The sequence below is a fragment of the Eucyclogobius newberryi genome, unplaced genomic scaffold (assembly GCF_026437365.1).
Source record: "Eucyclogobius newberryi isolate DKJ021-1_F unplaced genomic scaffold, fEucNew1.0.hap1 SCAF_22, whole genome shotgun sequence".
Lineage (NCBI taxonomy): Eukaryota > Metazoa > Chordata > Actinopteri > Gobiiformes > Gobiidae > Eucyclogobius > Eucyclogobius newberryi.
The window spans coordinates 22,065,664-22,079,241 of NW_027315857.1; the positions used below are offsets into that span (position 1 = coordinate 22,065,664).

General features: G+C 44.1%; 1 protein-coding gene across 1 annotated transcript; it reads right to left on the bottom strand.

Moving 5' to 3' along the window:
- Window positions 1-3,757: 3,757 nt before the first annotated feature.
- Window positions 3,758-13,323, bottom strand: LOC140372075 (sodium/hydrogen exchanger 9B2). Its single transcript, XM_072459354.1, has 12 exons — window positions 13,245-13,323; window positions 11,726-11,896; window positions 10,174-10,316; window positions 9,393-9,520; window positions 8,705-8,786; window positions 7,395-7,488; window positions 7,119-7,225; window positions 6,397-6,546; window positions 6,168-6,276; window positions 4,980-5,116; window positions 4,727-4,901; window positions 3,758-3,955 (listed from the first exon to the last, which is right to left on the bottom strand). The coding sequence occupies exons 1-12, from the start codon at window positions 13,321-13,323 to the stop codon at window positions 3,867-3,869; spliced, it is 1,464 nt and encodes a 487-aa protein (XP_072315455.1). The 3' UTR covers window positions 3,758-3,866.
- Window positions 13,324-13,578: the final 255 nt, after the last annotated feature.

A 13,578-nucleotide genomic window follows, 5' to 3' on the forward strand; every position in this document is an offset into this window, starting at 1 on the left:
TACACAAACACGCCCCGATAGTAAGAACGACGGCAACTCTGGCGGACAGACCGTAAGAGAAAAACGCGGCGCCCGGCACAGTCAGGAGCTCCACGGCGACCATGTGGAAGGTGAAGACGTCGGAGTGGCTGACGGCCGAACGCGGGCGCTTCTTCCATTTCCCGTAGCCGAGGTACAGGACGGACAGGAAGACGGGCACTAGGAGGACGTAGGAGACGAACCAGAGGGAGAGCAGGACGCCGGTGACCTCAGACCCCGAGCACTGGCAGATCAGGACGTCGTCGTAGGAACAGTTCGCCATTGTGTCCATTTCTCCTGGACACACAAGAACTAAAAGAGCATAAGCGGTCTGGAAGCAAACAGGTCAACACCGTGGTTTAATAGCTCCTCCTTGATTAAGTAAAATTAAACAAACTAAAGTATAATAAAAGCCGAGTAAAGGTGAAGGAAGGATGGAGGCAATTGTGTTTTAAGTGTTGAATGTTTCAGTTATAGGGGAAAAAACAATGGATTTAGGAACCAGAAGTAAAGGAGTTACTACTGTTAAAGCAAGTATACATTAGTTACATATGGATGACATATGCATATGAGTGACAGAGTTCTAGTTGAGAATGGATTATTCTTAATGAATAAAGTCTTTGTTCATGCTTTGATTGATGAATGTAGTTATTATATTTAGGTCTGATTATAAGTGGGAACAAGCTCTGCACAGAGGAAAATCTGAGTTCAAATCCCACTGAGATATATTTCAAGTAAATATAAAGTGGTAATAAACAGTTGAAAGAAAGTGACAATTCCTTTTTCAAGTTAATTTCAAACAAACAATATTCCTGGACTTGTAATAAAGTTAAAAAAAGAGCCCTTTGTCCGCACAGGTCTATGTTCCACCATCCTCACAAATGTGGAACTGTGGAGCCGAGGGACGGACGTACATTATTTCTCATTGATGCCACATAACGAGTAAATCAGAATATATCATAAAACCGTCTAAAAACACATACCTTGTTGTTACCGGTGTTTGTTCTGCCTGTTCAGCGCTCAAGCTCCGACAGACGGGACTGGACTTCTTTTCACAGCACCTCATCTGAAATCAACAACTCGCACATGCAGCATCAGCCGGGCTCAGTTCGTCATTATCGTTTAGTGGCTGGAGGAGGCGTGGCTAAATTTGCATGCCGACGTAGTTGCGAAGTGGCTTTGTCGTTAACGCTTGTGCAACAGCGGTTTTCCCGCCTCCTGCCTCTCAAGAAGGAGGCTTTGGGTTAGACTCCTGATCTGTTTGAGTGAGTTGAGAAGGTAAAAAGCTGACTTCTTGCAGCTTTTTGGTCTCGCTTTCCCCCCCCAGACCCATGTGGGACCCAGCGGCGTCAGCGTCTCCCCCGCCGATCATGTGGAAGGTGAAGACGTGGCCAACAGCTGATGTTTCTTCCATCTTTTGAAGCCGAGAAACGGGACGGATAAGAAAACAGGGAAGAGAAGTAAGTGACAAACCACGGTGAGAGGAAGAAGCTGTCCATGAGAGACCTGGAGCACAGGCCGGTCACGACAAATCAGAACAATTGGACAATGTATCCATTTAGAAAAAGAGTAAAAGTCTAAGTACCGGTAGTAAAAAAAAAGTTAGTAAAAGAATCTGGAATAAGCTGTGAGAGTTCCAGACTTTTCTTACACACAAAGTCGGAGGGGCTAGCTCGCCAGTATTCGTATGGGTGCGTTCTTGAGCGAAATATCGGGAAACTGTGGCTACACACAAGATCTACTTGTATATGTATGCCTGTTTCTAAGTTTCCATGGTAGTAATTTAAAAAATGTTGGTCCATTCCCATAATATCTTTGTTTGGTAAATAGCATTTTCTTAATTATCTCCTGTGATGTCAGATCATTGATTTCTCCTCTTTTCACCAAAGTTTGTATGTCTGTGAATTCTGCAATGACAATGAACCTTTTCTGATTCTGATCTTTTTAATTTCATGTACCGTTTGAGGATTTCCTTCATGGCATGATTTACCTTTTTACTTTTTAGTTTTTCGTGCAGATCATTTAGCCTTTTTTCCATTTGTTTCTTTTTTACTGAGGCTGTGGCTATATTTTTTCCTCTCAAAACTGGTTTAGAAGCATCCCAGAGGATGAGCAGGGAAGTACCATACACCAGCCTTTCATGAACCAAATCAAAACAAAAATGTCGTTGATATTAACTTCAGAACAACTTTTAATAAGAATCCTTGGTTTTCTTTCAGTTTTTGTTTCACTCTAAAGTACAATTCAATCCGCACGCTTTTACCATGGATTAATTCATCATTACAAAAAACAACATTACTCATCAGATAATTAATTATATGAAATGTTTTGAGCTATTCAAAGAAAATATGATTTAGTGACCAATATATTTTACACACTGTAACAGAAATACTGAATTTTAATTTCCAGGGTCTACACAGAAGACTGAAAACACTTTTCACACCTCCAACATATTAGAGAAACTCCCATTTTTACAGGTAAAATGGTGTATAACGTGAGAGTCACCACAGAACAATGTGTGAACAATAAAAGTTTAATTTGACCACATAAACAGTATAAACATTTGTTAGTGGTCACAGTCCTCGATAGTCTGATATTTAAACCGTTCTGTGCCTGTAACCGATGAGACATGTGTATAACGTTAGCATCTCTTTAGCCTTAGCCATTTTGTTTACTGTAGTTGAGATTGTTGTTTCTTCTAACAATGAATGGGTTTTTAAAGGCTCTATTGTGAGGACGATTTACCAAGAATAAAATATTATATATATAATGTTTTTCATATAAATAATATATACAATCAAATAAAAAACAAACAGAACAAACAAAAACAGGCCAGACCAGAGGGGGAAAAGATCAAATTGATACATTTGAAAATATGGTTGAATAAAAATAGTATGGTCATAATAATAGATTGATTCAAATTTGTTTTGAATTGCCGCGACACCAATGCTAATTTATCATCACTCTGAAACCCGTGGATAATAATATTATCTATGTCTCAACCCTAAACTTAACAATAACATATTTTGCATTTTTAGTTTGGCCAATCACATCTTTAGCTGAATGATCTAAATGTAAAAAAGCAGTACTTTTCTCCTTAAGCTCGGTCGGTTTGTTGTAGCTACAAACTACATTTGTCTCCACCCATATTTTGCATGTGTCAAGTTTGATGTGATTTCATACGTCTCATTAATTCCACACATTTGTCTTTGCACCTGCGTTAAACGATCCGCACATTCAAATACAGTCTGACGAGTCGCACAGAGGCGACCGGATCAGGCAGATTACATAACTGTCTGATCAAAAATGGCAGCGCACAGTATTTTCATGTCGCGCCATTCGTGGTTTGCGTTCATATTGACTTTTCAGACATTAATGTGGTTTATTTGAATAAGCTGGAGATGTGAATAAATGATAATGTTCTTTATAGTGACACAAATACAATACAAACCATGTTAAAAATCAGTTAAAAGCAATAAATGAGTAAAGCATCTGCAGTTATTTCTATAATAAAAAAGTTTGTAATAAAAATACAAACATGTCGCACCAGGAAGATAATGTTAATAGCAATGGATAATATTTTTAGCCCTTTATTTACATATATTCTTTTATTATTTAACAGTTAACATGCGTTCCATAAAAGCCCAACTCTTAAATAAAAATACAAAAGGTAAAAAATAAATAAAGACCGTCGAGCTCCGAGCTTATGTACAATTGAGCCTATTCTTTTGTCTAGGAAAGTCAATATCGCTGCGTAAATCTAAATACCAACTGTCTGTGGTATACAAATGACACGTTATTTCTACAGTTTCACGCTAAATCAAAGTGAAACGATTGGTGTTTCTGGTTCACAACTTGCTCTCGATGGTCCGGCAGTCCTTCTCCGAGACGTTGTTGGAGTCGGGAGAGGCCGGTCCGGTCTCTGGCTCCCCTGAAACTAAAGACAATTCTGCCGTTAGTTCTGTAGAAGTACCACACATCCGCACATACAGGGGGCGCTGTTGTTGAATTATTATTATTTTATTTTTTTAAATAACAGAACATAAAAAAAATAGATAATGTGCAATGGCTGAAGCCATTGCGAGTGTCTGCATTCTTGCGTAAAAGTATTTTTGACCCCCTGAACATTGATGAATGTCACACATGGGGTCATAGGTCACACATGGGGTCATAGGTCACACATGGGGACATAGACGCGATCGGCTCGAACGCCCGTCGCCACAGTGCCGACTAGTTCTAAAAAGAAAAAACATGAAACGATTGATCTTTGGCCTAGGCACATGAAACTTGGAACAGTGATAGAGCTACCTTTGACCTCTGACCTTTGAGGAGTAAAACGCACCTGGCAGCATCGCTCTATGATAAACAGGAAGTCAGCCATGTCGAATCAAAGTGGCGCCGCCACGTTTGACTTTTTTTTTTTCAAAATTGTACATGTCCGAGGTTTTTTGTCCGATCGAGCTCAAAACAACACCTTTTGCATCTAAAAACATTGAAAATTAATAAAAATCCCAAAAAATTGAATTTTTTAGATTTTTTTTTGTGTTAAATAGAAATGATATTTCCAAATGAAGTAAATATTTTCCATTTGTCTGATGTCTGTCACTGTCCGTTCGGTCCTCGATCGTCTGTGAAGTTTGCGTCCTCCATTTTTTTTGTCATTATTTGCAGTCAAACCAGCGATAACGCGCACGTCCTTTACACTGACCTTTGACCTGCGGCTGGAGGAGGCGCGGCCCCGAAAGCCCGATCCCCAAAGCGCCGATGGGAGCCGTGATGAGGATCGCCAGCACGGCCAGCGTCAGCACGTCCAGACCGTACTTCACCAGAACCTCGTCCCCGTCCTCCCGCGCCATGTCCAGAGCCTTGGAGCCGATGGCGGCCTGCGGAACGACCACGAGAAGGTCAACAAATCACATGCATGCACGGTCGCCAGGGGGGAGGGGCCACAAACGTCCCACCTGAACCGTGGCTTTGGGGAGCCAGGCCACGGCGATGAAGAGCTTCTCCTTCAGGCTGAACCCTCCGAAGTGGACGAGGAGGAAGGTGACGAGGACGCGGATGGACAGGCCGATGAAGAGGCAGGCCACGCCCAAACCTGAGGGACGGCAGCGGGTCAACATCAGCAGCATGCAACGAATTTGGATTTATCTCTGTTTTTAGATAAAAATGCTGCATTCGAGGTATGAAATCCAATTGTTGTTACTTTAGTGTCACGTCCAGCGCATCAACTTCATCCAGTTTTATTTTGGTTCTCATATTTGTCTCAGCACCTTCCTTTTTCATTTATTTTTTCATTTGCGTTGAAGTATTCATATATAATGGAAATGTGATATATATATATATATATTTTTTTAATTTTAATTTTAATATTTAAATTTTTGAATTTATTTAAATGTTTTAATTTTTTCAAATTATTCATATTATTCAAATTTTTCATTGTTTTCATTTTTAAATTTTTTTATAATCAAAGAAAAACAAAGAAAAAACACAAACATTATATATACATAAAGATAAAAAACAATAACAAAAAAAAAGTACAGACCAACTTCCTGTTCCTGTCTGTTGTTTCCCGCCTCATTTGATCACATGACCCTCCCTAATGTGTCCCACCTGTTGTCTTATTGTCTCCACTCCTCCCCCTGAATATATAAACCCCTCCTTCTTATTAAACCTGTTCATTTTTATCTGCATTTCAGTCCTTTTGAGCCGTTCATTTTGACGTTTTACCAGTCTTGGCTTCAGTTGTTTCTTTGTATTACTGTACGCGTAAAGTCTATCCAACTGCTTCCAGTGCGTGTTTGAGTCCGCTTCCTTGAGCTTCCCGTTACATTCAGTCAAGAACAAGAAGCGTTGCGGACAAATGCTGTTAAACCGTCGAATAAAGCTCTGAGGGAAAGAGTCGTACTCGTGGTGGGTTTTCGTGCGTTTGCAAAAAAAGGGGGACGACATGCATGTTACTCCCCTGAAATAGCGTTTAATACAGAGATATGACAATGACAGACGCACAGTTGTGTCCATCGGAAAGGCATGAACGGTACTGTGAAGAACGAGTACAAGTAAAGGTTTTAGTCCTGGCTGAAGTAGCAGTCGTTGGAGTGTATCGTCGTTGTGTTGCAGCAGTAGTATTGTTGTTTCTTTTTCCTTACCTACAGTGCTGGGGTTCAGGGTGCTGACGGTGATCTCGGTTCCGATCAGACCGAACAGTAGCGGCTGAAAAACGTCCCAGGATCGACCCACCACCACTGCCACAGGAGCCTGCGGGGGAGGGGCCACAGAGCAGACCAAATCACGACTCAACCAAGACTAAACCAGGTCTGAGCACGGACTAAACCAGGTCTGAGCACGGACTAAACCAGGACTAGGGCAGGGACTTACTTTATTGACCCTCCAGCCCAAGGCGGCTACGAAGGACAGCACCAGGACACACAGGCCTCCGGCTCCCGCGAAGCCGACGACGTGGGACAGAAAGACAGAAAAGACGGAGAGTCCGAGGAGCAGCAGCGTCCTGGTCCAAGTTAGGTCCTCCTGAAGGCAGAGGACAGCGTCTACACCAGGAGACGACAAGACTAAAACCACTAAATTAGGATTAAATCTGTCCATCCACGCTCACGAACCTCTGATTTACGGAAAAATGTGGCAGCCATCTCATTCACACCACATTCACTCTGCCATTCACTCATCGGGATGGGGTGTTTTCTGGCGGGAAAAGGGAATCGCCGTGAGGAAATGGACAAAAGCTAGCTTGCCTCGACACGCCGATGTACGCACGCAGTTGTAATGAAACAGATTTGACGGCAGAAATGCTCAGAACGAGTCGGGCAATGATTTGTGGACTTAGAAGTTCAGGAAACCTTCAGCGATCTACTTCTGACATCACAACTCTGGGAAATTTGAAACAAAGTGTTTTTTTGCCCAGAGACTCAGAGGGAGAGAACCTCGTGAACGGGATTGACGAAATGAGCGCAAACGACGCTAAACACGACTCCAGGCGTGTTTTTGACGAGGGAACGACGTTATAGCGTGGTCAAAATCTCAAAAAACAGTGCATTTGGCTTAATACGTGTCACTTTTTAAAGTCGAAGCAGATTAATACAGACCTGGTCAGAGCTGGGAAACAGGCAGAGGAACACACCGACCAAGAGACCCGCCAGGACCCCTCCGACCACCTCCAGGAGACCCTTTAATACATTCATCCACGTGGAGCCTGAAACAAACAAAGTGGCTTAAAACAATATCAAACCGACATTTAAATAGTTATTGGTAGCATTTGAACAACTCGAGTGAGGACAAAATGACGCCGTGTAGTCGATGGAGCAAGGTTCATTTCCGATTTCAGTTTTTTATCTGCAAAAAATGCTAAAGGAGCTCCAAACCTGTGGAGAAGGCGATGCCGAGGCAGGTGGAGAACCCGGTGATGGCCAAGATGTCGTCGAAGCTGCCGGCCGCCATCAGCAGAGTCGGGATTCCCTGAAAATGTTGGTTTCACGTGTTACACTGAGGCGCGAATGTGAAGGGATTTTCTCATTTGAACTTTATTCGATGGAACAGTTGTTGTAAATACACACAGAGACAAAGATGATGGTGAAAATTGAGTTGTAAAGCCTCATTTACATTTTATTGTATTTGTGTGTATTGAATGCTTTATTTATTTTACAAAATGACCACGAATGAATCAAAAAACGTTCTAAAAACTACTTCTAATACTGATGACGCCACACTCAGACTTCTATCTAAAAGTTTGGCCAATTTACTTACAAGAAACCATTTTTTTAAACATTATTTTTGCTTTTCTTGTGAATTTTTGTTAGTCAAACAATACGTTGGATCAGTTATAATACGAGCAGTTCAACCTGTCATGAAACACTTCCTTGCTTGCTCACTAGAGGGAGCTGCATTCTCATTCATTTCTCGTGCTCCGGGTTAAACTAGGCACCGCATGAAAACGGACAGCAGTTTGAAGTTAAGTTTTATTAATATACTTATTTAAAAATGTGTTTACGAGATGAGTTGTTGACATCGAGCTGAATTATCTGTCGGGAAGATCGTAAAATTGTGTAATGGGAGAAAATGGGTCTTGTCATGTCATTCTGATGTTGTTTTAGGCCATGACATGTCACGGAATTAATATCTGTGTTGTTCTCCTGTGTGCAGATGGGATAAGAATATGAGGTCCTGATTATACTGAATATCTACTGTCCGACGCCTCTTAATCATCAATTAATGCGTCAGGACCTGATTCAGTGTGGAAATGGTCTTTGATTAAACCTCTGAAGAGATGGCTGGAACCGTCACAGACGTGATAGTCTGGTCTATCTCTTTTTGAGCTGATTTGGGTTGTGATTATGTTATGTTTGTTACCACCTATAAAAGGTGTACTTTGTAATTGTAAAGTTAGGTAGAGACAGAACGACCTTGTCATAGGGTGAGAGAGGATGTTTATCCACTGTGCACGTGAATAAACTTCCACCTTTTGAGAGAGACCGAGAGACTTTGTTTCTGCTTCAAGTTATTGCCTGGTTACTCTTTACTTGATCATTGTTTACAGGAAACTGCCGTAACAATTGCCCTTGAGATTGAATGGCAATAGAGGAGCCTTGGCTATAAATCAGTCGCTATCACCGCCGTTATGAGCGCAGTGCAAATAAAGTTATGTATTGTAGAGTTGTTATCATGTAATCATCACCTTGTCGACGCCGTAGCCTTCTCTCTGCAGCAGCAACATGGATGGCACCACCACGGCCGGAGACACAGCGGCCAAGACAAACCTGCGCCAGAGAAATACTGCTTTACTGTGTACTACCTTTAACCAAGTATTTATATTCAATTTACAATTAAAAAAAACAAACTTAGATATCTTGACATTGAAATAGAATAGAATTTTCTGCACATTGTTATGTGTTCAGTACAGTAGTGCTCAGATTAAATATAGTTTTATCAGTCAGTATGTTTTGTTGTACTGTACCATTATTTTATTAATATTTAAATTTGTTATATATTTATTTATATATATTATTATTATTATTATTATTTTTATTTATTTTATTTATTTTATTTATTTTATTTATTTTATTTATTTTATTTATTTTATTTATGTATTGCTCTCAAGTTGTGTTCTTTTCTTCTATGTCTGTGTACGTAAAATAATAATCAAAAATGTTTTACTGTTTTACTGCTCTGTTTTATTATTGTAAAATCACAAAAAAATATTAAATACGCACTTTTTCTATCATCAAGTTTATATTCCAAGAGTACATTAAGTTAATGTATGGCCCTTACAGATAACAACTTGATTACAAAAGTTGCAGCGTATTGAAGGCTGCAGTTCCTCTGGTGTCCACTGTGAGTGCAGGTGGCAGTGTTGCTGTTTTTACCCCAGGATGAAGCCCCAAACCCAGGGCAGCTTCAACAGGAAATGAGAGACGATGGCGACGACACTAGCTTCAACCAGACACGGACCGACCGCCAAACGGACGCACACGGCCTTCAGACGCACCAACGCCTGAGGACGGGCACAACGTTTACGCCTTTTTGCTTTATTTGCCGTTTGTAGTTAAAAAACACGTTGGGAAAAGCTCACGGCGCACAGAAAAAAACATGAAAAACCACCACATTAACAAGAAATTATGGCATAAACCGAGGCAGTGATGCAGAGGGGAGGGGCTAACGGAGCAGAGGGGAGGAGCTAACGGAGCAGAGGGGAGGAGCTAACGGAGCAGAGGGGAGGGGCTAACGGAGCAGAGGGGAGGGGCTAACGGAGCAGAGGGGAGGGTCAGAGGGAGCAGAGGGGAGGGGCTGACGGAGCAGAGGGGAGGGGCTGACGGAGCAGAGGGGAGGGTCAGAGGGAGCAGAGGGGAGGGGCTAACGGAGCAGAGGGGAGGGTCAGAGGGAGCAGAGGGGAGGGGCTAACGGAGCAGAGGGGAGGGGCTGAGGGAGCAGAGGGGAGGGTCAGATGAAGCAGAGGGGAGGGGCTAACGGAGCAGAGGGGAGGGGCTGAGGGAGCAGAGGGGAGGGGCAAACGGAGCAGAGGGGAGGGTCAGAGGGAGCAGAGGGGAGGGGCTGACGGCGCAGAGGGGAGGGGCTGAGGGAGCAGAGGGGAGGGTCAGATGGAGCAGAGGGGAGGGGCTGACGGAGCAGAGGGGGCGGAGTCCTGACCTGTGGGTTGAGTCCGAGTCCGGCTCTGGTCAGGATTATGGCCAGGGCGATGTTCCTGAGAGCGGAGGACCAGCGAGGGTCGATGTAGACCGCGTCTGAGATGTACGGGACGTTCCTCAGAAGCAGGCCTGCCAAAAGCATCCCTGAAACACACACCATCAGGACTAAACCAGGACTAAACCAGGACTAAACCAGGACTATGCAGGGCCAAACGGGTCTAAAGTCAGGCTGGGAAAAGGACTAAACCAGGACAAATTAGGGTGAAACCAATCCTACTAAATCGGGACCAAACTAGGACTAAATTTAGGCCTGAAACGGGATAAAACGGGACTAAACTTGGACTAAACCTTCGACTGAATCAGGAAGTGCCAATAAACCAACCAAACTTAACACATGTTCTAAAGGATTATTAAACCCAGTATAAATAAGACATAAGAAAAGTTAAACAACTATCAAACCAGGATAACTATATTTAAACTCACTCTTAAAATAAGACTAAATCAGAACCAACGTAGAACTAAATCAAGGCCTGTTAAACGACTAAACCAGCACTAAACCTTGAGCGATTAATTTAAGATAAACCAAGACAAAACCAAGACTAATTGAGACTAAAACTGGACTGAAACAGAGATAATTATTAAACCAGTAAGTGTTAAACACAAAGCAGAACTAAACCAAGGACTACACCAGGACTAAACCAGGACTACACCAGGACTAAACCAGGACTAAATGAGGACTACACCAGGACTAAACCAGGACTAAACCAGGACTACACCAGGACTAAACCAGGAACACACCAGGACTAAACCAGGACTAAACCAGGACTACACCAGGACTAAACCAGGACTACACCACGACTAAACCAGGACTAAACCAGGACTACACCAGGACTAAACCAGGACTACACCAGGACTAAACCAGGAACACACCAGGAGTAAACCAGGACTAAACCAGGACTACACCAGGACTAAACCAGGACTAAACCAGGACTAAACCAGGACTACACCAGGACTAAACCAGGAACACACCAGGACTAAACCAGGACTAAACCAGGACTACACCAGGACTAAATGAGGACTAAACCAGGACTAAACCAGGACTAAATGAGGACTAAACCAGGACTACACCAGGACTAAACCAGGACTACACAAGGACTAAACCAGGACTACACCAGGACTAAACCAGGACTAAATGAGGACTAAACCAGGACTAAACCAGGACTAAATGAGGACTAAACCAGGACTACACCAGGACTAAACCAGGACTACACAAGGACTAAACCAGGACTACACCAGGACTAAACCAGGACTACACCAGGACTAAACCAGGACTAAACCAGGACTACACAAGGACTAAACCAGGACTACACCAGGACTAAACCAGGACTACACAAGGACTAAACCAGGACTACACCAGGACTAAACCAGGACTACACCAGGACTAAACCAGGACTAAATGAGGACTAAACCAGGACTAAACCAGGACTACACCAGGACTAAACCAGGACTACACCAGGACTAAACCAGGACTAAACCAGGTCTGAGGAATTTACCGAGCAGTGGGGGGAAGGGGGGCAGGGTCGGGAACTGGACCAGGCCCATGAGTTTCCCGGCCAGAACGGCGCAGATGAAGAGCACGACCAGACCAAAGAGGTTCCCCCCGGGCAGACACTCGGAGCCAGTGATGGACCAGACCAGACCGAACAGCAGGGCGAAGAGGCAGGCTGTGAGACAGGGACGAGACCAGGACGAGACCGAGGTTAGACCAGGACGAGACCAGGACGAGACCAGGACGAGACAGGGACGGGACCGGGGTTAGACCAGGACGAGACCAGGACAAGACCAAGACGGGACCGGGGTTAGACCAGGACGAGACCAGGACGAGACAGGGACAGGACCGGGGTTAGACCAGGACGAGACCAGGACAAGACCAGGACGGGACCCAGGTTAGACCAGGACCAGACCAGGACAGGACCGAGGTTAGACCAGGACGAGACCAGGACGAGACCAGGACGGCACCAGGGTTAGACCAGGACGAGACCAGGACGGGACCAGGACAAGACCGAGGTTAGACCAGGACGAGACCAGGACAGGACCAGGACGGGACCGGGGTTGGACCAGGACGAGACCAGGACAGGACCAGGACAGAACCGGGGTTAGACCAGGATGAGACCAGAACAAGACCAGGACGGGACTGGGGTTAGACCAGGATGAGACCAGGACAAGACCAGGACAAGACCAGGACAAGACCAGGACGAGACAGGGACAGGACCGGGGTTAGACCAGGACGAGACCAGGACAAGACCAGGACGGGACCCAGTTTAGACCAGGACCAGACCAGGACAGGACCGAGGTTAGACCAGGACCAGACCAGGACGAGACCAGAACGGGACCAGGGTTAGACCAGGACGAGACCAGGACGGGACCAGGACGGGACCAGGGTTAGACCAGGACGAGACCAGGACGGGACCAGGACGGGACCAGGACGGGACCGGGACGATACCAGGACGAGACCAGGACAGGATCAGGGTTAGACCAGGACAAGACCAGGACAGAACCAGGATTAGACCAAGACTAAAACTGGACAGAACCAGAGTTAGACCAGGACTAAATAATTTGACTCAACAGTCAAAATGAATATTCTTCCCCAAAAAGTGATCTAGTCTCCATGATTCAATTGATGTATTCTTTTCCCCGGGAGCGAGTGATTTACTGATCCCACTGATATCTGCTTCCAAGAACAACAAGGGGGACCAAACGCATCCCTGTCTCACCCCTCTTTCCAAGGATTGAGAGGAGGAGTCACAACCCAGAGCCACCTAAACCAGGATTCAGATCAGGACTAAACCAGGACTAAACCAGGATTCAGATCAGGACTAAACCAGGACTAAACCAGGATTCAGCTCAGGACTAAACCAGGACTAAACCAGGACTAAACCAGGATTCAGATCAGGACTAAACCAGGACTAAACCAGGACTAAACCAGGATTCAGATCAGGACTAAACCAGGACTAAACCAGGACTAAACCAGGACTAAACCAGGACTAAACCAGGACTAAACCAGAATGGTACCTTTAGTGATGGTCAGGTTGAGCAGTCCTCTGGGTTGGGGACATCTCTCTCTGAGGGCCCGGCACCAGGAGCCCCCCATGTCGTCCTGACAAACACAGAAAACATGTTTTATTTATATCTTGTTAGCAATAAAGTATTTGTATTTTTTGTCCGTTTATACACTCACAAATACTCACAGGTCTCAAGGGATTCAAATCATCTCTAACTGATTCTTCATTTAGTTTAGACCAGGTTTTGGCCTAATTTAGTCAATATGTTAGTCAATTATTTATTGTTCAATATATTGATTTAGTCAATGTGTAGGACATGCAGATGTCCTCCCCCTGTTGCCATG

Bases quoted from the DNA above. Each gene is read 5' to 3' on its own strand.
- LOC140372075 (XM_072459354.1), bottom strand. From the start codon at position 13,323: ATGGGGGGCTCCTGGTGCCGGGCCCTCAGAGAGAGATGTCCCCAACCC. The intron at 7,226-7,394 runs GTTTGGAGCTCC...TGTTTGTTTCAG, and splicing joins CGGCATCGCCTTCTCCACAG to GCTCCACGTGGATGAATGTA. The intron at 3,956-4,726 runs GTCAGTGTAAAG...AATTGTCTTTAG, and splicing joins CCTCCAGCCGCAGGTCAAAG to TTTCAGGGGAGCCAGAGACC.